Genomic DNA, 23,055 nt, shown 5'->3' on the forward strand with positions numbered 1-23,055 from the left:
GCATTTATAAATTAATCTTTGTTTAATTATACTGAGAAAAAGAGTATAGTTCCCTGGATAAATGACAAAGAACCATCATTTATTGGTTTATTTTGTCTCTAACAAAACACATTAGTCATTCATCACTTAAATATTTGACTTCATTAGAAACTGTTTTAACATCTTTTCCCCCCCGCCATAAAAATACAGTAATTTGCTTTTTTAAAAAAAAACAAAAAAACTATGAACTAGTATCCTGGTTTCCTCTCGCTCGCCTAACGCGGTCCTCTGTGACAGTTTGTGAATCAGTACGACAGCAGGCTGAAAACAGGTTCAAATGCTCCTCCTTTAAAAAGTGCTAGTAAGCTACGGAACCTGCTTTTTCCCTAGACCTTTCTGCTCCACACCCTAACGTATGTACAGCCGGAACCACCGATTTAGAAATTAGGTAGTGCTAAACTGTCTACTCTATTAGTTTTAAATGACTTACCTTTAGCATTATATTCAGAAAAGGACTTAAGCCTCCAGGTCCCCAATAATCTGGAGCCCTGAACTAGGTAGCCGCCCTAGACACTCCTGATAGAAGTAACGCAGCGCGGCGCTGTCCCAAACTGCCGCTCAAACCTAAGCGCACACGGACCACAGCGACGCCGGCACGGCTCACAGTTTACTCGGCAGCAGGCTTGCTGCTGGTCGGCTGGGGGCGGCCGCGTCCGCAGCAAAGTGCACGGTGCACTGGATTCGCCACAGTCACCAGCTCCTAAGTGGCTCCCGTCTTCTCTTCTTTACTGAAGGGCTGGACCGAGCCTGGCTTCACCCACGACAGGCCAGCAACGTGAACACTTTTATTGTGCTGTTCCTCAGGCTTCTTCTAGGCACAAGCAGAGACAGACATCAGAGGGGCGATGCTTTCAGCACTGTACAAACTTGCTTCCCAAAGAGTCGTTTGTACAAAGGGGTGGGCTCCCGTGAAGCCACTCGAGAAAGGAACAGTGAACCACTTAACCGGCATCTACTTACTCTCTGAGTCAGCATCTTTTCTCGGGCTTCGTCGTGTACGGAAGGGTTCCATGGAGAAAAGCTTGAGGGAGAGGAGATTGAAAAAGTGCTTGGTTTCTAAGTTTGTGTAACACCCATTTTTACTACTTAAGCCAGCGGCCTAGCAGAGCCTAACTAGGGTTTAGAGAGCAGCCTTTCCCCCGCTGTCAGCATGGCTGGTGCCCACTCCCCGTCTTCTCACGCCCCGGGGGGCAGCTCGGTTAGGCCTCACTGAGGCCCCTCCGGTGCTGTCACTGAACGACACGGAAAGGGAGGCATAGAAAATTAAAGGAATTGTCCCAGGTCACCAAGGCCAGAAAGGGCAAAAGCCAGCCAGTCCTATCTGCGGGGCCCAAGGCCTCGCCCACTGCACTACACTGCCCCCCTCCATGACAGCAGTGCTGCAGGGAGGGCGCTCAGGCCCCTCGGCCCCACCAGCAGCTCCACTGCTCAGCTTCCCTCCTCTCCCCAGAACGACCTGTCGAGGGGCATGTGGCAGTTTAAGAGGGACTGCAGCTCAGTGCCACCTGAAAAAGTCCTGGCACTTGAAAGAGCACATTGCAGGACCCTTAGGAGACCGAAGTCACTCAACAGCTTGTTCTTGGCACAGTGGGCCAGTCACTGTAAGGCTTTTTGTTCAAGGAAGAGCCCAAGAGGTAGCTAATCTTGCTGACCGGTGCTACAGGCTGCGGGCTAACAGACGGTAGGCTTTCCCTGGAACCCCCCACGTGCGCCCGCCTGAGCCGGGCAGCCCGAGCGCAGCGTCGGCGGGCCTGCACGCCGCGCCACTAACCTGATGGCGTAGGGGTCTTCGATCTTCGGCTGGTCGAACAGGCGGGCCGTGCACACCTTAACACTGTCAACCACCTTACTTTTGAACAGCTGAACATCTTTTTCATACCTGTTAAAAGTTCAAATCAAAAAGTTACCGACATAATCTACTTAGTTGCAGTTTCAAATTTATCTTTGGTGGCAGAGCAAAAGGGGGACGCACAGGACAGCGGCCTCTGGGTTCAGGGGGCTGGCGGTGTCGATCTTGTAGAACACCCTCCTCGCGTACATGAGCACCTGCCAGATGTGGTTGTGGTTGCGCCTGGAGGGAACAGGGCCCCGTTACTGACTGGATGACGGCGCCGCCCCCCAGCTTACGTCACGACAGGAAGCTCTGCTTTACTAACCTCCACTTTGCGAAGGCTCTCTTCACGTCCAGCTCTCCCGAGGTGGGGTCCACTAGCGGGTGGAAGACGGGGAGGTCAAACACCAGGCGCTGCACGGAGAGAGACGAGGCTTCGCACGGGCGCGCTGGAGCTCGGGGCCCCGGAGAGACAGTGTGGGTGTGTCGGGGGGGCAGCCGCTCGGGGCCCCGAGAGACAGTGTGGGTGTGTCGGGGGTCAGCCGCGCTGCACCCAGCCTGCTCCCCGGCCTCGAGCGTACAGCGAGGGGCCCCTGGCGCCCCGAGCATGGCCCCCAGCCTCAGTGCCCCCCAGCAGAGCAGCAGGTGAGGCTCGCGGCAGAGCCGGGCACAGCAAAGGTGCAACAGACTCCAGTTTTTGTTTAGGGAACAGATCACAGAGGTGGGCAGTCAGGAAAATGAGGTCTTTCAAGGGCTCCCCGCCCTGCTCACTGGGCAGCAGAGGAGGCCAGGCGGCTCCCACTTACCGGGCAGTCACCGTCTGGGTAGTTATCGGGGATGTAAACCGTGAACTTAAATACACCGTCTTGGTACAGCCCGTGCCGTATGAATATCACTCCAAACCACACTGTAGGGACAGAACAGCTAGGGCCCACGTCCGTGTCTGAGAGCCACGCGTGCTGGAAACGCGATACAAAAGGGGAATGTCCTTACCTAGCGCGGAGTGGTAGGACGGCTGCACGTAGACACCGGGCAGCTTCTGTTTGACGACCAGGGTGCTGAAACGGGGCAGAGGGGTGAGGCTGGGCCGGGCCTGCAGCCAGAGCACCCAGGCACGCCTTCTGAGAGGAGGGACAGTCCCCTGCGCGTTGCTGGCCCCGACCCTCCCAGCCCGTCCCCACAGTCGGCTCTGACGGCCGCCTCTCCCTTGGCTCCCCCCAAAAGGGCCCAGGTCAAGAAATTAGCCCAAAGAATCAAGTTTTCCTCCCGGAAATCAACTTCCCCCAAAACATATTAGAAACCAAACTGACATAACCTGATTTAAGTTCTGGACAGGAAACCTGAGGTAAACGAGACTATGGTGACATTATTGCTTTGGTGACTGTGGGCAGTAGACCCCACCTACATGTCCTGAACACAACTTTAGGTAACGAAGATGAAAATTCCATGGAATGGCCCTCCTGTAGGTGTCACTTGAAGTGTCACCAATCCCTGATGCAGAGGGCTACGTGCACGCAGACGGAGTGCAGCGTCCCTGGTGAGACGCTTGCACTGCATCCTGCACCTGAAGTCAGCCCCCGGCACTGACATGTGCGCTGGGCTCCAGCGTAGGAAAGGGCAGTGCTGGGACAGGGACCAGGAGCATGACAGGGAGGGGCGCTGGCCCTCCAGGGCCTCGGCGCCCTCCCACAGCCATGCCGTGCTGCTCCTTGCCACTGAGCTAAACTAGGAGCCTAAGGAAGTCAGGCTGCGCCCGGACCGTGAAAAGAACAAGCTTTATCTAGGACCTTAAAACACGTTCACCTGCCAACCCCGCATTTTGAGTGGTAGCTTACTGGTGCTTAGTTGATGGTTTTTATTACAGATTTGCCATGTTATTCCATTCCACTCAAAGCACATCAGCGCAGCGTGGCTGGCGCATGTGTCTGGTAGAGTCGAGCTGGCCAGAAAGGCAGTTTTGTGTTCTAATTAGAAGACATAATGCTACAATAGAGGCCTGTCCAGCTCACTGCCCAGCCTCAAACACAAGACTCCATTATAAAGCCAACGGGACCACATTCAGCCACTTAGAGCAGGGCCTCGGACCGTCTGGCCATTACGTCAGTGCAGGGAGGGAGAGAGAGGGAGAGGGTGCTTCTAAAATAACTGCACTTATGGAGGAATTTTAAAATAATTGGAATTAAGACTTTTCCAAGCTTTTTGCTCCTGTAACAGATTATTAAGTCAGACACCGCTGGCTCAGGCACTGTGGGGGTGCTCCTCACCCCCCACTCTGCACATGTGCAAATGCTCCTCGCCCCCCCACCCCAAACACGTGCAACACAGTCCAGCTTTGACTTCTGTGACCAGCAGCTTATTTCTTCCTAGAGCCCACAAGCTTCATAATGTCCCTACCATTGCCAATTTGGCCTTCAGGGGGCCCATACAGAGTAAGCTAAACCCCCTTTCTAATGACAGGCCCTCACATGGAGGAAGTCATATACCTCCTACGTTTTAAGTTTTCCTAGTCCCCAGTTCCAGTTCCTTCAATTACTGACTCCCAAGGTGATCGCCAGAATGGAGCACAAAGCCTCCAGCCGGGTCTGACCCAGGAAAGAACAGACTGCCACCCTCCCACTGTCCCATTCTCTGACAACCTCTTCAAGAGGTGAATTCCTCGCTACACAAATGAAGTTCCTGACCTACGACAGGTGCTTCATACATCTGATATTCTCCTCCCTCTTGCTCTTCAAAACACACAGGAAATTAAATGACACATTTGCCTTTATATCTTATTTGCCCAAGCTCTGAATAATCATGACACTGATGAGAGAATGTTTAAACCTCCTTAGGCCTTGGTTAAGAAAGACTGTTCCCAGTACAAGTCTCCATCTTTCTGTAAACATTAAGGCTGATAATGGAAGGGTAGGAATCAGAGCTTTAAGATTCAATGGCTGCCATATACCGAGTCCCAGTCCATCAGAACAATTTCATTCTCTGCCTTCCAGAATCATGAAAAATGTAAGCAGACAGTTTGTTAAGAACTTACAATTCCGCCAGAAGGGAGTACTCCAGGTAGAAGGGGCCATAAGAAGCATGGGTGCCGTTAGTGGACTGTGCCGTGGGCGCAGGAGACGTGGGCTTTGTTATGGGCAGAGCATTTTTGGGAATAGAAGGCAGCTGTTTCTTTGGAGCAGAGCGCGGAGGACTGGCTTTCCCGTCCCCTGTTAACGTCTTCTCCTCTCCATCAGATCGCTATTCCAGGGGAAGAGGTGAGACGTTTGTTAGGGTGATTCTGAAATGGCAAGAGTATATGAGCTGTCCTCTTGGTCCTTGACCTAAAAGCTGCAATGGCCCTTTCACGAGAGCATTCTAGCACCGTGAACATGGTGGCCTGAAAGGCCCTTGAGCTGCAGGCTGTCATAAAGAGCAGAGCAAAGCTGAGGCAAGACTGCAGCTTAGGAAACTCTTGTTAACTGCACCCTAGCCCTGGCCAGTTGGCTCAGTGGTAGAGTGTCGGCCTGGTGTGTGGAAGTCCCAGGTTTGATTCCCAGTCAGGGCACACAGGAGCCCACATCTGCTTCTCCATCCCTCCCCCTCTCCTTCCTCTCTGTCTCTCTCTTCCCCTCCCACAGCCGAGGCTCCATTGAAGCAAAGTTGGTCCAGGCGCTGAGGATGGCTCCATGGCCTCTGCCTCAGGCGCTAGAATGGCTCCAACTGCAAGGGAGCAATGCCCCAGATGGGCAGAACATCACCCCCTGGTGGGCATGCCGGGTGGATTCCAGTCGGTCGGGCGCATGCAGGAGTCTATCTCTGTCTCCCTCTCCCCATTCTCACTTCAGAAAAATACAAGAAAAAACCCCAAAACTGCACCCTAGAAAGACGACAAAGCCAACATTTACAGAGATTTAAGTAAAATGAAGAAATGGTCTCCCCTGGTGGCCCCCAAAAGAGAGCAAGAAGTTACTAAACATGTAGACAACCGTACAAAACTAGAGAAGTCCCCAGGCAGTTCAGTGCTGCAGGGCAGGTGCTAAGTGGCTCGAAATGGAGAGCTGACTGGAAGTAGTCACTAGCTGACACTGGCCCCAGCTCGGCAGGAAGCTGTGCTCTCACGGGCACTAGGTCTGATCTGGACCTTGTCCCTTAATGCACACGTTTCTACATTTGGACTCTCTGGCAATAAACTGGCATCTCTGATAGAGACAAAGTTCTAGATGAGACGGAGGCTAAACCACCACCTCATAGGTACCTCCCTGGCTCCAGCGCGGCAAAGGCTCTGTCATCAGCAGTATTAAAAATATGTCATGTGGCCCTGGCTGGTTGGCTCAGCGGTAGAGCGTCGGCCTGGCATGCGGGGGACCCGGGTTCGATTCCCGGCCAGGGCACATAGGAGAAGCGCCCATTTGCTTCTCCACCCCCTCCCCCTTCCTCTCTGTCTCTCTCTTCCCCTCCCGCAGCCAAGGCTCCATTGGAGCAAAGATGGCCCAGGCGCTGGGGATGGCTCCTTGGCCTCTGCCCCAGGCGCTAGAGTGGCTCTGGTCTCGGCACAGCGTCGCCCCTGGTGGGCGTGCCGGGTGGATCCTGGTCGGGTGCATACGGGAGTCTGACTGTCTCTCCCCGTTTCCTGCCTCAGAAAAATACAAAAAAAAAAAAATATATATATATATGTCATGTGCACGAAAGAAAGATGATTTATAGTGGTGCTCTCATAGATGTGGGATTACGGGGTATATTCATTTTCTCTTTGCATACATTCCACTTTCCTAAAAGGTACTGTTTTTGCAATTAAAAGCCAGACATTTAGAAAAATTAAACCAGTGCGCTTGAGTCTGACTTGACCACAGTGGCCTTCCCAAGGCTTCTCTAACCACAGAGTCTTGCATCTTGACCTGACCAGGCGGTGGCACAGTAGATAAGAGTGTCAGACTGGGACGTGGAGGACCCAGGTTCAAAACCCCGAGATCACTGGCTCGAGTGTGGGGCTGCTGGCTTGAGCATGGGATCACAGATGTGACCCCATGGTCGCTGGTTTGAAGCCCAAGGTCATTGGCTTGAGCAAGGGGTCACTCGCTCTGATGTAGTCCACCCCCTTCCTGGTCAAGGCACATATGAGAGAGCAATCAATGAACAACTAAGGAGCCACAACAAAGAATTGATGCTTCTCATCTCTCTCCCTTCCAGTCTGTCTGTCTGTCCCTCTCTCTGAGTCTCTCAGTCTCTGTCAAAAAAAAAAGAATCTTGCATCTTGGTAGAAAACTGCTACAGGAGTGTGTGACACATTTCGTTACGTAAATACCACCTTTCAGGATACTCTTAGAATTGCGATTACCAGAATGATTTCTATTTGAGGTGTGATCTCAGAAACTGTTTAATCAACTAAATAACTTTTTCTCAAAAGTAAAACTTGAACTAGAAAAACCAGATAATTTTGTTAAGATTACAGGGCAGCCTCGGTATGAATTATTTTGGTCTCTATCCTGATGCGAATGGTTTCCCCACTAAATTTATCCACTATACCTACTTTTCGTCCCGAGCTTGCAGACATGCTCCAGAAAGGGTTCATAACGTGTACTCCACCCAGAGAAACTCAGCAGTTTGCGTCATCAAACTCTCCTGTCCCCAAAATTCACTCTACCTAAAATGAGATGGGAGAACAAACATACTAACACCAAAAGTTAGGACTTCTGAAATAACTAGGAACCACTCTAACAATAAAAATACAACATAACATTATATAATACAGAGTTATAAAAACCTAGGGAAAAACGTCAGAAAAAGTTTCCTCCAATACCCCCTCCTACCTTTTGACTCCCGTTTCTGTCCCACCTTTATAAATGCCCAGAGGAATCTGGGTGCCCAGTGCTTGGCCAGGATTCAGAATACTCAGTGACACAGCTCCGCAATGGTGCCAGAGATGCAGAAGATAGGGGCCACGGCAGTTGCTACCAGCATAGTATCTAGACTTTTGGGAATGCCAGGGTCACAATGCACCATACCCACAGCGAGTATGGTGATGAAGTCAAGCACTGTTTTTGGTTATGGATCTAGATGAGCTGTCTCAAAACTAGTAGCCAAAGAAGAAAAACAGTGGAAGAAGAGCATGTAAAACAGAGGGCTAACTGGGTCGTCCCGTCGGGACTGTCCTTAAGAAATGACCTTTTTCAACTGCCTGATATACGGGAACTGCAGGAGGAGACCTTCAAGAATCTGCCATCCAATACATGCCAATGCAACTGAGGTGTGCACCAGAGACGTCAGTCACCAACACATCACCCGAGCTTTAAGCAGTGGGCAAGAGAGCATGTCTGTAAGGTCACAAAGTCAGCAGACCATTTACTAAAAATACTAAGGAAAAACAAGTTGAGCTCTAAGAACAGCAAGTTGTCAGCTCTGGCAACTTCCCACAGGAAAAGCAGAGCTTCTATGAAGTCCTATTTGCACCAACCTGAAAGCTGATGGTGAAAAGGGTCAAAACTTAGCCACATTTTACTAAATTCATAAAAAGCAAATCATTAGAGAATCATGTACCAAATGTCCACAGTCAGCAAAAATGTGTTTTCTGACAAGGCTATGACACCCATACCCCACCAGTGCCAATTACTGTTGTTTTGTTTTCCAAGACATGATGCCACCTGGTAATTTATTTCAAAGGAATGAGGATCTAGTTCTTCCACAGACCTGCTGACCTGTAGCCAGTAAACACCAACGTACTGCAGAGTGCTCTGCAAATCTGCCCTAAAGATGCCTACGATACACATGAAAATAGGACAGCAGAAATGGGGGGGGGGGAGGGCGCATTCTCCTGTTTAGACCAAATGAAAACATCCGTTTACAGGTCCAGAGTAATGTGCAACTCCCCATTGTCATCTAGGACAGACCTAATTTAACAAGAGACCCTGTCCCCCGAGGACACTGTGATCACCACCTTGTAAATTTACTGGGGTGGATTGCTCACCCGTAATGTCCCCTCCAAGTCTCTAACACATAATGATGCTATGAGTTTACCTTTAAAAATCAAATAAAACCTGTCCCCAGTTCCTCCTGTCCAAGCAGGAGGTATGTTGTTATTGCTCGTTTTCAGCAGCAACACAGTCACCTGGAGAAATTATAACACACTTTATTTGGGGAGTAACTACACCATTTATAAGCTGTCCAGTCTGCCCAGGCACAGTATAGCACTTCCCAACAGGAGTGGCACAAATAGAAGGGAGACGTAAGATACGCCTAGTCATTAGGAAACAATTTTAGAATTTCTGCCTGTTAGGCCATACAACAAAACATGACTGCCTTCCTTTATATCACAAAGCTAAGAAATCAAGATCGTGGACCCCACGAATGATCCGTACATGGCATGCGCCAAAACTTAGAGCCGTGTGCTGCTTTTCCATGTGTCTTATTCCCCACACACATCACCTCAACACATCACCCCAAACAGCCTTAAATTCCATGGTAAAAGGCGACGGAGCGGGGCCCAGAGGAAAGACGGGAACGGCCTCGGTGTGCCCTGGCTCGCTGGGGACAGCCGGGACGGGCACCAGGCACGGGGCGGAAACCCATCTCCGCGCACGCTGAGAATCTGGACAAACCTGTCCCGACGTGATGCAAGGCAGGGCCATGTCCAGCCTCACGGCTGCCCCGCAACGGCCCTGGCCGCGAGCCCTCCGGCCGGGGCGCTGAGGGTCTCCGAGGCCTGGGATACCCCTCACCCCCACCACGGCTAGGGCGCAGGGACGCCGGGGAGGGCGGGACCTGGACGGGGCAGGACAGTCGGCCCGCCTCCTTCTGCCGGGCCAGCCCGGCCCAGCTCCGGGACAGACCCCCGCGCAGTCCGAGCCGGTCCCCGGCGGCTGGCGCAGCAGGTGCCTGCAGACGCGGACAGGTGCCCGGCCCCGCCCCCACGTCCCCGCGCGGCTGCCATCGCTCCGGAGCCAACAGCGCCCCGCAGGACTGAGAAATGCCAGCCTGAGGACGCCGGCCGCCGGGTGTAAGGACTCCGCGGCCCTCACACGCCCACCGGCCGGCCCGGCAGCGCACCTCACCTCAGTGCCTCCAACGCAGGGCTCCCAGCTGCTAAGCGCCCTCGCGGCCCGACAGCATCTCTGCCCGCAGCGCCAGCCCGGCCCCTGCCCGCTCCCCTCCCCGCCCCGCCCTACTCTCCGCGTCAGGCTCCGCCCCTGCCTCACGCCTCTGGTCTCCTATGCTTCCGCCCAGCCTCCTGGCAGTAAGTGGTTCCCACAACTGTCAGTCAAAGACGCTCTTCCGGGGGCGCTGGGACCACCGCAATTCGTCCTGCCAATCAAATCTACTCCATTCGGGTGGGGCACCACTTGACCCGCCCCTTACGTAACAACGCCCTAAGCGAATCGTCATGCCCCCAAGTATAGGCCACGGAGACCGACAAGCGCCTGTACATAATTGGTCACAGCGTCAGCCAGTCACCACAGAGACCCGCCCACATGTTTGTGCGTGGCTGCTGCAGCCATTCAGGAAGGCTGTGACTGCGGATTTTTCTGGCCCGGGCAGGGCGGGGCCTGGCACCGCGCTGGAGTCTCCAAGAAAGAATCTGGGCGGTGGGCCGCTTGCGCGCGTGACCGCCGGTTCCACCACTTCCACGGCGCCTGGCCCGGCACAGCAGCCGAGCCCCCAGCGACCGCCTTAGCGGGGAACGAGACAGTCTATCAGATCGGGAGAACCTGGAAGAACACTGTACACCCGTTTTCTGCGTCAGAGCGGCGGAGCTCATGGACACCTGCAAGGGGAACCAAACTCCCAAGTCAGCCCTGCCAGCGCAGCTTTGAAATCTGTACGTGTGGACCCTGAGAAAGAAGGTACCTACTAAGACGGGCTCCTGGTGGCTAACTAGGCTCCAAGTGAAGAGCAGAGCCCAGCGGCCATTTCTAAACGGGCCCCTCGGCAAACCCCACGTCAGGGAGAAGCCTGCACTAAGCTGCCTACCTGCAGGTGCTCCTGCTGTCTAAGCCAGCCTTTATAAAGTGGTTCTTGGAATCCGATTTCAACCAATGGGACTGATATTTACCCCATTCAGTTGGGAGCTTTGCAGCTCTGTCCCCGTCAGCAGCTTTACTCATCAATCAAAGCGACTCCATTCTGACCAATCAGGATAGTGCTTTTTGGACCAATCAAACGGCACGGATTTGGAGGCCTCCTTTGCATGAGGACAGACCAAATCAGGGGCAGGGATTTCTGCCTCTATAAGTCGGCTCCCCTTTGGCTGCGCCCTCTCCCTTTACGTGGACTTTGTCCCAGGGCCACCTCACAGCATTGCTGCGCCATAACTGAGCTATACCACCACTGACCTGCTCCAGACCACTGTTCTCACAGCCCTGCTGCATCACAATCGAGCTGTTTCCTTCAGCACCACCTCCCCAATGGGGGACTCCTGTTGGCATTGCATTGGCACCAATGACCATCAATTGACAAACATATCAGATTCAAAATGTGGGATGGGGTGGGGGTGGCGAGTGCCAGGAATTTACACTTGTCACAAGTTCCTCAGGTTCTGTGGCATACTTTAGGTGGAGAACCTCTCGCCGGGCATGGTAGCTCTGGTCCTTTGATTTCTAACTTTTATTTATTTTTACCTTACAAGCTTTCTCTTTGATCTGGAACACTTCTACCAACTCTTAACACTGCTGGAAAGCTTTCCACAGAACAAAAAGCCACTTCAGACTGAATAAACTCTAAACTCAGTCTGACCTACAGGGCACACCCAACGCTGGCCTCAGTCCCGTGTCCCCGTCTCATTTCCCATGCGGTCCCCAGACTGACTCTGGCTGCTGCCCTTGGCTTTCATGCTTCCGGGCCCTTCCTTACAATGGTGCCTTCCCTTGGGGTGCTCAGCCAATCTCCATCTAACTCAGAATCTCACACTCAGAAGAGGAGAAATAGTTTCTGACCAGGATGTTTGTTCAATTTTTGGTGGCCTTTGCCATTCTGGTAAAATGGCCTTCTCGTTCAATGGCAGACAGCCAAACTCTGCTAGAGCTAATCCCAAGGGTAGGTTCTGAAGGCCAGCTTCCTCCCCTCGCTGAGAACAGTCCTAAGCCACTTCCTTTGGTCCGGTTTGAATACTCTTAGGAATGTTGTGATGCCTATAGTATTAGTCTCAATCAGCGCAAGAAGGCAAGCAGGAAATCCTTTTTTCTGGCCGCAGGTAGTCTCCCTGGACACCTCTCTCTTTTGCAGGCTCATCTCCCAGCGTTTTTCCTGATCTCACCCTCCACTGGCTTCTTGGCAATCGCACCCCTTCCTCAAGCTACATGGAGGTCTCAGTTATGTTTCTCCAGCTCAGTCCTCTCCACTGAGCCTCGGATGCGTGTATCCCGCTGCACACTTTGGCTCCAATACCTCAGACACACAGCAGTTAGAATTCTCACAGCTGCACATGCCAGAAAACCAACTTAAACTGGCTTACATGCCAAGGGTTTCTCAGGCAGAGCAGGCTCCAGGGCGGCAGAGTTAACTTCAGGCACACCCAGGTGTGTCAATGTCTAGCGAAACAAAGATCTCTTTCTTCACCTGATCTATCAGAGCAAAAACACCTTTCCCAGAAGCTCTCTAGACACAGTAACCATGTTTCGGTGACCAGTAGTGAGTCACTGGGTCTCCACCCACAATCAATCAAGGGCAAGTGGAATGAATCTGATCTAGATTTACCCTGGATACCTGGACTGTAAGCAGAGGAGTGGCATGATCAGATTTGTATTTGGAAATGGCAGCTTTGCATAGAGAACAGATTGTAGGGCCACGAGAATAGGAGAGTATTTGGGAAACCATTGTAACAGTTAAGCAAGAAACGAGTGCACGAATTTGATTGATATGGAGAAGAGAATGACTTCTTTTTTCTCTCTTTTGTTTTTTCTGAAGCTGGAAACAGGGAGAGACAGTCAGACAGACTCCCGCATGCGCCCGACTGGGATCCACCCGGCATGCCCACCAGGGGCGACGCTCTGCCCCTCCAGGGCGTCGCTCTGCTGAGACCAGAGCCACTCTAGTGCCCGGGGCAGAGGCCAAGGAGCCATCCCCAGCGCCCGGGCCATCTTTGCTCCAATGGAGCCTTGGCTGCGGGAGGGGAAGAGAGAGACAGGAAGGAGGGGGGAGCAGTGGAGAAGCAAATGGGCGCCTCCCCTATGTGCCCTGGCCGGGAATCGAACCTGGGTCCCCCGCACGCCAGGCCGACGCTCTACCGCTGAGCCCACCGGCCAGGGCCGAGAATGACTTCTGGAGTCAGTTAAGAGGTGGAACAGGCCGGACGTGGCCATGGGTTAGAATTGGGTGAGGGAGTGAAGACGAGGGAAACAGCAAACCCATCCTGATTATGGGAGGGTGGGAGGGAACCTAGTTGTTCCGGACAGGTGATGTTTGGAGTGTTGCTGTAAGGACTGTTGCTTGTGAACCTGGTAGCCAGTTACTTCTTCATTGCTGACACAGCCTCGAGTTTTGTTAAGGATCCCAACCCTTCAGTGGTTTCCCCATCACCCTTAGACCAAACACCAGAATCCTCATGGCGGCTGTGGACCCATCATGGCAGGGCCAACCCCTGCCTCAGCCCCACCTGTCCCAGGCTCCCGCTACTCGCCTTTTACTCCCTTGCAGGCACGATGCTCTCCCACCCTGCCCGCCACTAGAGGGGGCTTTGTGCTGGATGATTCCTCTGCCTGGAGCCCTCGTGCCTCTGCCTCTTCACCCCATGTCGGCTGAAACACCACTTCCTGTTTGTTTAGGAAGTGACTTGATGTCTTCCTCCCACTGTACTAGACGCTCAGTGACGCAGGAGCCCTGTCTGCTTTGCTCTCTAGGGTCTCCCAGCACCCAGCCCAGTGTCTGGGGGTAGTAGGGACGCAGTAAGTACTTGACCTCCCCAAGGATGTCAAAGGAGCAATTCAAAGGAAGGACAGGAGCAATTTAAAGTATACATAAAACACCCATTTGTGTCGTAGCCTGACCTGTGGTGGTGCAGTGGATAAAGCGTCGACCTGGAAATGCTGAGGTCGCCGGTTCGAAACCCTGGGCTTGCCTGGTCAAGGCACATATGGGAGTTGATGCTTCCAGCTCCTCCCCTCTCCTCTCTCTCTCTCTGTCTTTCCCTCTCCTCTCTAAAATGAATAAATAAAAAAAAAAAATTAAAAAAAACACACCCATTTGTGCACCCCCAGAAAGGCATTCAGTATGACAGTGAGGATGATCTAGTCAAGGGGAAATGAGAGGGCAGCCTCTACGTACCATCGTCTTTAAGACTAAAATATAAAGGACTGAGGAAGAAAGCCAACTGAACCTAAACCTTACCGATAAAACACTTTCAGTCACTTCCTGTTACATTCATTCTTCTCAATTTTTGGAGCATATGTGATATTTGTGTCTAAAGATGAATTTTTTTTTGCACTAACAGATATGTGCTCTGTGAGTTTTCAGGATGCCGGCTCATGTTCTAATCACCAAAATAGACACAATCTGTTCTTTTGGTTTCTGGGAAATCAATTTTGCAACACAGATCACTGATTTACTGCTAACGGGGGGCCCTCACAGAAAGAAGGGGCAAAATAATGCCTAGTTGAAATGTGTATTTCAGATACGTGCACACACAGAAGCCAGTATTTTAATCTCAGTCCATTTGCTCCTAAGCCCTTTTCCGAAAGGAAGATTCTTAGGCAGCGTGGTACCTGTGTCACTGATTATACAGCTGTGCATTTATTTTAGTACACCAGAAAAAAACCCAAGTATCAAAACCATGATTTTATGGAGAGTGATATTTAGGATGAGACCACAGTGTAGGCATTTACGTTGTTTTAAGTGAATGGATTTAAGGGAGGATGTAAAGTAGTAACCAGTAATCCTCAGGTACAGCAGAAATCATGAATTTCTGACATGGTCGCAGTTTGAGAAACCCTGTACAGAGGATGACTGGTCATTACAGTTCCTGCTTCTCAGCGTCACAAACGTGCTTCCACTTTTTGGCCGTACCACTTTTTCCCCCTGTTGTAGTAGTGCCTGTAACTCCTGTCCCTTGAGTAAATCAGTGAATGGATAATTTGATAGAGGAAGGGATAAATTTTACAGAAAGCGAAGCCAGAATAGCCCATGGACTGCTGAGAAATAATTTTATGTCTTAAGGAAAAGCAACCCCTATACAACACTGCAGCTCATAGGGGCCTGAAAGAGAACTGGTTCCTTTCTATAATCAGCGTTTTGAGCATGGCCTGACAGTACAAACAACCACCCCCTGCCTTGGCATGCTGACAGCCACACCAGCCGCAAGAGCAATCTTCCCTTTGATTGGCGTTATCTTTGCAAAACCACCTCACTCTGCGGTTTCAAAGCGTTTGGAAAGATGATCAAGGCTTAAGGTTAGTATTAGCTAGAGTGGCAGATTCAGGAAAAGAAAACCAGAGAAAGAAAGCAACATTCATCCACTGACGAATAATTCAGGGTTCTCTGTGGGCAGGGCACCGTCCCTGACGCAGATAACTTCCTTTCTCACAATAAACAACTAGCGATTCCGGAGAGGTGGCGTCTCTGTGACTGCGCAGGTCTGCCACCCAGAACAAATGACGTGGCCACTATCCACTGACGAATAATAATTCAGGGTTCTCTGTGGGCAGGGCACCATCTCCGACGCAGATAACTTACTTTCTCACAATAAACAACTAGCGATTCGGGAGAGGAGGCGTCTCAGTGACTCCGCAGGTCTGCCACCCAGAACAAAGGACGTGACCACTATCGCTTACCCCAGCTCTTCATTATGAAACCTTCCAGTCAAACCGCAGACTAAGAGTCCAACGACCATCCTTATACTCACCACCTCAAGTCCATAATGCATAATGGTTTTACCATATTTCCTTTTCCAAATATTTTCCTTCTGAATCATTTAAAAATAAGTTGCAGTCACCCTGACCTTCACTCCTAAATACCTCCTAAAGGCAAGGACAGTCCCCTGGAACAACAGCGCCACAATCACAAGTGCAGAGAAAATGGTCTCACTTCCTAGTCCTGCCGCACACTCACAACTACTTCAACTGTTCTCATCATTCACATAACTTTTAAAAAAGCTCTTAGTTATTTTGCTAGCGAGGATCCAATCCACATGCATTGACTGCATTTGGTTGCTATGTCTCTTGAATCCATTTGTTCTAGAACAGCCCTTCCTTGCCCCCCAACCCCCCCCCCCCAACATGGGCTATGGGAACAGACCAGGATGATCCACATTCCGGATCGGTGGCGCTGCTGTCCAGCTTCATTGTGTGTCCCCGTATTTCTTGTAAACGGTGAGTTCTGACGCCTCGATGAGGTTCGGCATTCCCGGCGGGGTCGCTTCATGGGTCAGGAGCTCGTGAGCCCTCCTGGAACTGTCGCCGCAGTAGAATTGCGTCCCGATGATGACACGCGTGAGCCGTCAAACACGCGACCGTGCCTGGTGCTGACACGGGTTCCTTGTGTATCGGCGACTGTAAAGATCAGGCAGTTGTGACATTTTCAGTTGGATATTCGGCCCGTCCTACTTCCCTCCCTGAGGATGGCCTGACAGTCGGTGACTTGGCGCTCCCGCGGCTGCTTGCTGGGGACTGAAACGCTAGACAAGTCTCCCTCAGTCGAAATAAAAAGACGTGGTTCCGAAGACACTAGGTGGCGAGCTGTGGTCGCCGTGCGGGAAGGGCAGCGGGGCCGTGCACTGCGCCCTCACGCCGCTGTGTCTCACCTGTGGCCACGCCCAGGCCTAGGTCTCCGCTCACGGGGACACTGTGGACTCTAAGAACGTTCCCTTTTTTTCTCTCTCTGATGTGACAAGGTACCAAACACTCCATAATGTGCGGAAAGAACAAATAAAGACTCCAGCGACTTGAGTCTAGAGGCCAGGGGCCCCGTGATAGTCGCCGGGAATCCCAGGATCCTCTGAATGGGTTCATGTGAACATGTTTGTATTTTCCCCAGTAACAGGCAGCAGTTTCTTCTGACTCCATTCATAGGGCCCTTCCCTTCCCATTGAGGCTAAAAGACAGTCCTTTCCTCCCACCCCCACCCCAACGTCGGAGGCTCTAAGCCCGGGAGGGCGCTGGGTGTTTAAATGGCTCAAATGGAGTCCTCGGTAACCCCTCCTAGTGGGTGGTCGAGTGCCCTCTGGTGGGAAGTAGGAAGAATGCAGCAGCAAAGCCGAAATGAACGTACCCAAGTATGTTTTGCGCTTTTGAAACAAGTCCATGCTTTTAAATCCTGACCTATATTTGCATTCTTGAAAAAAAATTTCACTCTAAAAGAATTTGATGTTTCCTTTAGACAAAGTGCTTAATAGTGGGGAGGCTCCCCATCGGGGTTTAGGTACACAGAGAGGGGAAATGGATTAAAGAAAAATATTTCACTGACCCTTTCTCTAGACACCGTCAACACCCTGCAAGGGTGGCCTGGGACACCGCGCCCCTGGGCTGCCCCACGAGGGAAGTCCAGGCCTTTAACTGTGAGTGTCCCATTGGAGTCTGTCTCGTACCTGGCTTTACCCTCTCTGGCGACATTCCTCCCGCCTCCACACAAACCAGAACTTGCATCTTCATTCCCTAAGACAGAAATGACTACGGACAGTTTAACCCTTCACGTACCCTAGGCTCAAAGCCTTGCGTTAAAGAGAAGAAGCCCTAACGGAGGAGTCTCCAGCAGTGGCTCACAGCTCAGTGAGGGTTCCGAAGGAGGGACAGGAAGGGACGCGGAGAGGCAGGGGGCTGGGAGCGAGACAGCCCCATACTCACGCAGTGTAGGAAGGCTGTGCCGCTGCCCAGTTATCGGCCCCCAAATATGGCCACGTGACCAGGGACGAGGCTGACCAACTGGGGCATGGAGTCTGTGCCCAACCTTGTGTTTAGGTGGAGATGCAGGGGTGGGGGTAGCGTTACACTCCTGGTGACAGGTCCCTGCAAAGCGAGCCCATCACCGAGGCCATGTGAGCAGCTCTCAGGACATGTAGTGTCAGCACGGAGCCAGCGGGGCTGGCCTGGCAGCTCCTTCCAGAAAGCAGATTAAGGGGTGCCGAGTTCTCTGGGGTCAGCGGGGGAAACCCAGCTGCTGAGAGGGTTTGGGAGGAGAGCCACACCCCGAACACCAGCCGTCCACGTCTGCTCTGCTGACCCGGGGTCTTGCCACCTCACATCTCACAGCTTGGGGTGCGGGGAGCCCCTCTCTGCCAGACAGGCGGGTCCTCACCTCTTAGCACCGGTGCCAGGTGCCGCTTGACAGGAAACTCGGGCTGATTAGAGGGTGTGTCGCTATTGCTTCCCAACCGGAAATAGCTGGCAGTGGTGAAACGCAAGTCATACAGAGAGGAAGGGGAGAGACCAAGTGTTGCAAAACAGATGATCCGAAGTCATTCATATGCCTCCACTGCGACCCCTGACCTCTCCCTGGATGACAGCACCAGCCTCCTCACTGGGCTCTGGCTTCCCCTTCCCCTCTTAGTCTGCTTTAAGTAGAGTGAGCACGATAAGCCTCACGTTAGGCCATGTCATGCTCTGCTCGAACCCTCCAACGGTTTCCCATCTCACTCAGACTAAGGGCCACAAAGATCCCCAGTGATCTCACTGCTGCCACCACTCACCTGTCCCCAGCTCCCTCTCTGGGCCATCCCCCAGCACATGGCCCCTCCTCAGTCTACTCTGGCTTCCATGCAATCTGCCGGTCCTAAAACATTGCAGGCATGCTTCTGCCTCAGGGCCTTTGCACTTGCTGTCCCCTCTGCCTGGAACACCCTTCCTCAGTTCACTCTCTCACTGCTTCAGTTTTTTCTCCCAGCCCATACACGGTACTTGTCACATTGTGAGCCTTCAATGCTGAGACAGGAAAAGTGGTGGCATGGCTAATTATTTTGTTCTTAAATATTACAAAGAAATCTGCCCAGTCTCTGCTGATACCAAAATACTACAATTGCCAAAACACAATTATTTTTTGCAATACTAAATTTTATTTTAAAATGATGAAATGCTTAGCTAGCCAAGACATAATTGTGAATAACTGGGTTTATTTTTCTCAGGATTTCATGGTAGTGGGAAATTAGAAATTGGTATGTTAACAGTAAAATATCCATAAAACACATATGCACCAAATATAACTTTCTGATTTTTTTATGTTAGTCTTCTTAAAAACAACAACACTATTGAGGCATGATTGACAGGGAGAACGCTGTGCGTATTTAATATATACAGCTTGAGTTTGGAGATAAGTATACACTCTGAAACTATCACCATCATCTATGCCGTAAACATTGCCATCAGCTCCAAAAGTTTCCTCCTGCACTATTTTTTATGGTAAGAACACCTAACACAAGATCTACACTTTTAGCAAATTTTTTTAAGTTTACAAAGTTATACTTAAAAACTGTACTGTACTGTTAGCTACAGGTAGTACTGTGCGTCCAGATCTCAAGGACTTGCTCATGTTGGATAACGGGCTCGGTGTCCCTTTCTCCGGCCCCGGTAACCACCATGCTACCATCTGCTTTGTAGCTGTGAGCTCCGAGTCTGACTGTTTCAGGTTCTTCACAGAGGTGGTGTCATGGAGTCCCTGTCTTCCATTCCCTCAGCCTAATGTCTCTGGGGGCCACTCCTCAGCCCCAAGTCCTAGAGAACCAGGACTGACCAATCAGAACCTTCCATTTACTTCTACTCTCTATCAACCTTATTGGTTCAGGACAGTCATGTGATCCAAATTAGTCTCAAGAGCCTCCACCCTGGAGCTTCAGACTCCTGGCAGAAGTCTTGGGACAAGGAACTCTTGTGGCCAAGCTGAGAGGGTGTCAGCCCTGGGCCACACCTCCAGCATGACAGTTCCTCACGTCTCAGCTGAGCAGCCCAGTGTCCCCAGCAAGGGAACCTAACAGTCCCAGCAAGGCGGGTAGCAGCTGCCTACAGCTGTGAGGGGTGGCATGGGGATGGACCACCACTTCGCACCCATTCCCGAGGCTAAGAAAACAAGAAACGATCACATGCAAGTCCATGTAAAATTGGGCCCCAACGTGTCTCCCCACTGAGTCAGTGACCTGTCTTTGCCAAGGACGTGCTAGCAGAATTCTCTAAGCCACGGGCCCAGGTGCACGGGCTGGGAAATACTAGCATGGATGTGACAATCAAGCCAAGTGGGAGCCAGTACAGACCTACAACTCCCGGTGTGCTGCGGCCAGGCCTCATGCCTGCCTCGGTATGTGGCTTACCAAACACAGGCCAAGGAACAAATGACCAAAGGTGGCCCCCAAACTGCCTGTTTCAACCCCCACCGAGCAGCCCAAAGCCTGCCCCTCTACCGGCGGTTCTGGGCAATCTGTCAGTCTCTAGATCTGGGTGGGGGCGCAGGGGAAACAACCCTAGAGTCATGGAGAAAAACCTAAAAATGCCCTTTTGTGTGAGGGATAAAGACTGGATACAGCATTTGATTTCAGAACGCTTGCCGTCCGGTTAGAGAGATGCGGCGGGTGCAGGAGGAAGGGGTTAAAGCCGGGGCCTCTTCATCAGATGGGTCCCCGGGCTCTGTCACGGGGACAAGAGGCACCAGACGAGGACGGCCATAGCGGCCCTGTAAGTAATCTGACAGGTGGGTTTTGCACTGGTGAGACCCCAGGACCACAAGCGAGCCATGTCTTTGAATATGAACCTCTCTCCTTCCGTTCTCTTGGTTGGGCTGAGTGGCTCCTGAAGGCATCGTGACCTCTCTCTCATTTATGCAGAAGGATCACATTTTATTGTCATTACCGAGCGCTGGGCAGACCCATGGACACAGCGCCACCGTTGGTATTTACAACACAGCTTAGAGAAATGAGAAGACAACCCCGCAGTAATACGGGGTCTGTCCATCAGCTGTGGCCCTCTGCGCATTCCTGCTCCGTTTCCAGCTTTCTGCCACTGGATCTGAGAGAGAATTCAATTAGCGACCCCGGCATCAGGGGTGGCCGGTCGCTAACGGAGCCCGGCAGCACCTTGTCGGGCACTTAGTGCGGCCTCGGGGAGGCTTCTGATTGCCGGGGCTTCTCGCGGTGCCGGGGTGAGTCTCTGCTCTTATCTCTGCTTACACCCGAGACGTCTGGCTGTGTGTTGGGAAAAGACTGCACCGAAGAGACGATTTCAGCACAAAGCAGTGTGTAATAATAAGCCCCTTGGTGAAAACACGTTTGGTTTGACAGCCGCGGGGACAGTGTGAAGATTCTGCAGTTAGTTGACAGCCAACACTTCTGCTCGTCCCCTCCCTTTCACAGATGACACACTCAAGTGGTCTGCCCAACAGCGCAGGGAAAGGCAGGGACCCATGTCAAAGGCGCAGCCCCGTCGGAAGTAGGATTGTGGCAGACGGCGCGCGATCTGACTCTGAAGCCCAGGGCCCGTCAGATTTAAGCTGTAGTGTGGAGATGATCACTGATTTTCCTCTTCCTCCTCCTCCTCCGCTAAGCACACTCCACCTCCTGACCTTGACCTCTCACCTGGGGATGGCTGATCCCCCACGCAGCAGGAGACAGGAGCCCGGCCTGACTGATGGCCACAGGGTCCGAGCCCCAGGCTGGCTAAAGATAATGTCTCAATCTGAATTATGTTTCAGCTCCTGAGCCCTGAGGCGGGGCTGCGCTCTTGGCCACCTCTCCTTGGAACTGCTTCTGGACGCTGGACGCTGGAACCGACTTCGGAGTTGCTGCAAGACCTGAAGAAATGATTACCCAAACCCCGAACTCATAGTATTGCGTGATTTTGCCCCCAACCAATCAGTTCCCAACATGACCCCAAGCCCCCATAGTATTGCGTGATTTCACCCCCAATCAATCAACTCCCAACATGACCTCAAACCCCATAGTATCGCGTGATTGCGCCCTACAGAATCTATGGCCCTCAGGCCTATTACCCTTACCTCACATCCAACCAATCAGCTCCCAACATGTCCCCAGACCCCTAACTCATATTGTGTGATTGTACCCCCAACCAATCAGTTCCCAACATGACCCCAAGCCCCCACCCCCAACCAATCAGCTCCCAACACGACCTCAAACCTCTAACTCATAGTATCGCGTGATTGCGCCCTATTATATAGAATCTATGGCCCACAGGCCTATTAGCCTTATCTCACATCCAGCCAATCAGCTCCCAACAAGACCCCAAACTCCTAACATAGTATCGCGTGATTGCGCCCCCAACCAATCAGTTCCCCCGAACCCCTTAACTCATAGTATCGTGTGATTGCGCCTTGCAGAATCTTTAACCCACGTGCCCTGGAGGAAGTGGACCTTCCGGAGCACGAGCTTGCCTATCTCCAGATCCGCCAATCCTAATAAACCAATCAGTGCTTTTCTCACTGCAAGTCTGTGTTCATGAGTGTTTTGGTCGAGTGCCCAGCTGGGGAACGTACTGATCGGGGGTTGGTATCCCCTCCACAGGAGGGAGGGTCCAGAAAGACTGCCGCAGAGTTTGGGCTCAGCTGCTGCTTGGCTGGGTGGCGTCAACAAGGGCGTGGCTCCAGGCACAGCGGGGCGCTTCCCACATGCACACACACGGGACCCCTAGGCTGGCCGTGCCCGTGTTCCCTCCACGTCTGTTCAGGGTGCCCGCACATCTCCTGGCACCCTCCCACTTCCAGGAGCCCTGAAGGGGCAATGCCCTTCACGAGACCACCAGTCACCTACACCTGACCTGTCACTTGTGGTGTTTTTCAAAACATGCTGCTGCTTACATGTCTCTCCCCAAGCGCCCCGGGGCGCCAGCAAGCGCAGGAGGGCCATGTGCGGAGCGCCCAGAGAAAGGCTTCTGCTTCCACTCCTCCGTGTCTTTCCGTTCCCAAGAAGGACGGAAAGATAACCCGGGAAGGGGGAGGGGATGTCCGTGGCAGGGTGGTCAGGGAGCCCCTTCCCGTCACTGTTCTGCAGTGACCAGGCATGGGTCCCTTCCCCAGGAAGGGCCTCCGCCTCTCCGACCGAGAGTTGAGGAGAGTGGACCCGCGTCCCTTCCAGCTCTCTACTCAGATGCTGAAACTCTCAAGTCAGAAAGGACTTGAGAGAGAAATGGAGGCCTAGGAAGGCCAGTCTGGCTGCACTGCTGATTAGCAGCTCGCTGGTGTGGAGCACGGATGGTGGCAAGCGTGGGGGGGTGGGGGTGCACGCGCGTGCGCATGGTGTGGCTGCAGCTGGCATGCGTGGAAAGGGGCAGAAAGGCAGAGAGGTGGGAGGGGACCGTCCCCTTCCT

The 23,055-nt window shown here is 52.4% G+C and overlaps 2 protein-coding genes across 7 annotated transcripts in view; one reads left to right on the top strand and one right to left on the bottom strand.

Annotated features, from left to right (window-relative positions):
- RBL2 (RB transcriptional corepressor like 2) overlaps positions 1-21,841 on the top strand; it is a 59,923-nt gene extending 38,082 nt beyond the window's left edge. The window contains exon 23 of the mRNA XM_066243672.1: positions 21,428-21,841. The gene's annotated coding sequence lies outside the window, so the exon portion shown is untranslated. The remainder of the gene's footprint in view (positions 1-21,427) is intronic.
- AKTIP (AKT interacting protein) lies at positions 74-16,518 on the bottom strand. Of its 6 annotated transcripts, none has more exons than XM_066243679.1 (10): positions 16,061-16,512; positions 7,374-7,487; positions 4,899-5,104; positions 2,864-2,928; positions 2,677-2,777; positions 2,196-2,284; positions 2,012-2,110; positions 1,811-1,918; positions 1,000-1,060; positions 74-850 (listed from the first exon to the last, which is right to left on the bottom strand). In XM_066243679.1, the coding sequence occupies exons 2-10, from the start codon at positions 7,413-7,415 to the stop codon at positions 740-742; spliced, it is 882 nt and encodes a 293-aa protein (XP_066099776.1). In that variant the 5' UTR covers positions 7,416-7,487; positions 16,061-16,512; the 3' UTR covers positions 74-739. The 6 variants fall into 6 exon arrangements, with proteins under 6 accessions (XP_066099776.1, XP_066099778.1, XP_066099775.1 ...); XM_066243681.1 differs by lacking the exon at positions 16,061-16,512 and adding an exon at positions 9,892-10,012 and having other exon boundaries at positions 74-847; XM_066243678.1 differs by lacking the exon at positions 16,061-16,512 and adding an exon at positions 9,892-10,012.
- Positions 21,842-23,055: the final 1,214 nt, after the last annotated feature.

The sequence above is a fragment of the Saccopteryx bilineata genome, chromosome 9, assembly GCF_036850765.1.
Source record: "Saccopteryx bilineata isolate mSacBil1 chromosome 9, mSacBil1_pri_phased_curated, whole genome shotgun sequence".
Lineage (NCBI taxonomy): Eukaryota > Metazoa > Chordata > Mammalia > Chiroptera > Emballonuridae > Saccopteryx > Saccopteryx bilineata.

Coding starts and splice junctions, on each gene's coding strand:
- AKTIP (XM_066243675.1), bottom strand. CDS start 16,186: ATGAAGCGACCCCGCCGGGAATGCCGAACCTCATCGAGGCGTCAGAAC. Junction 2,929..4,898: donor TACTCCCTTCTGGCGGAATT/GTAAGTTCTTAA, acceptor GCCCCGTTTCAG/CACCCTGGTCGTCAAACAGA. Junction 2,778..2,863: donor GTCCTACCACTCCGCGCTAG/GTAAGGACATTC, acceptor CTGTCCCTACAG/TGTGGTTTGGAGTGATATTC.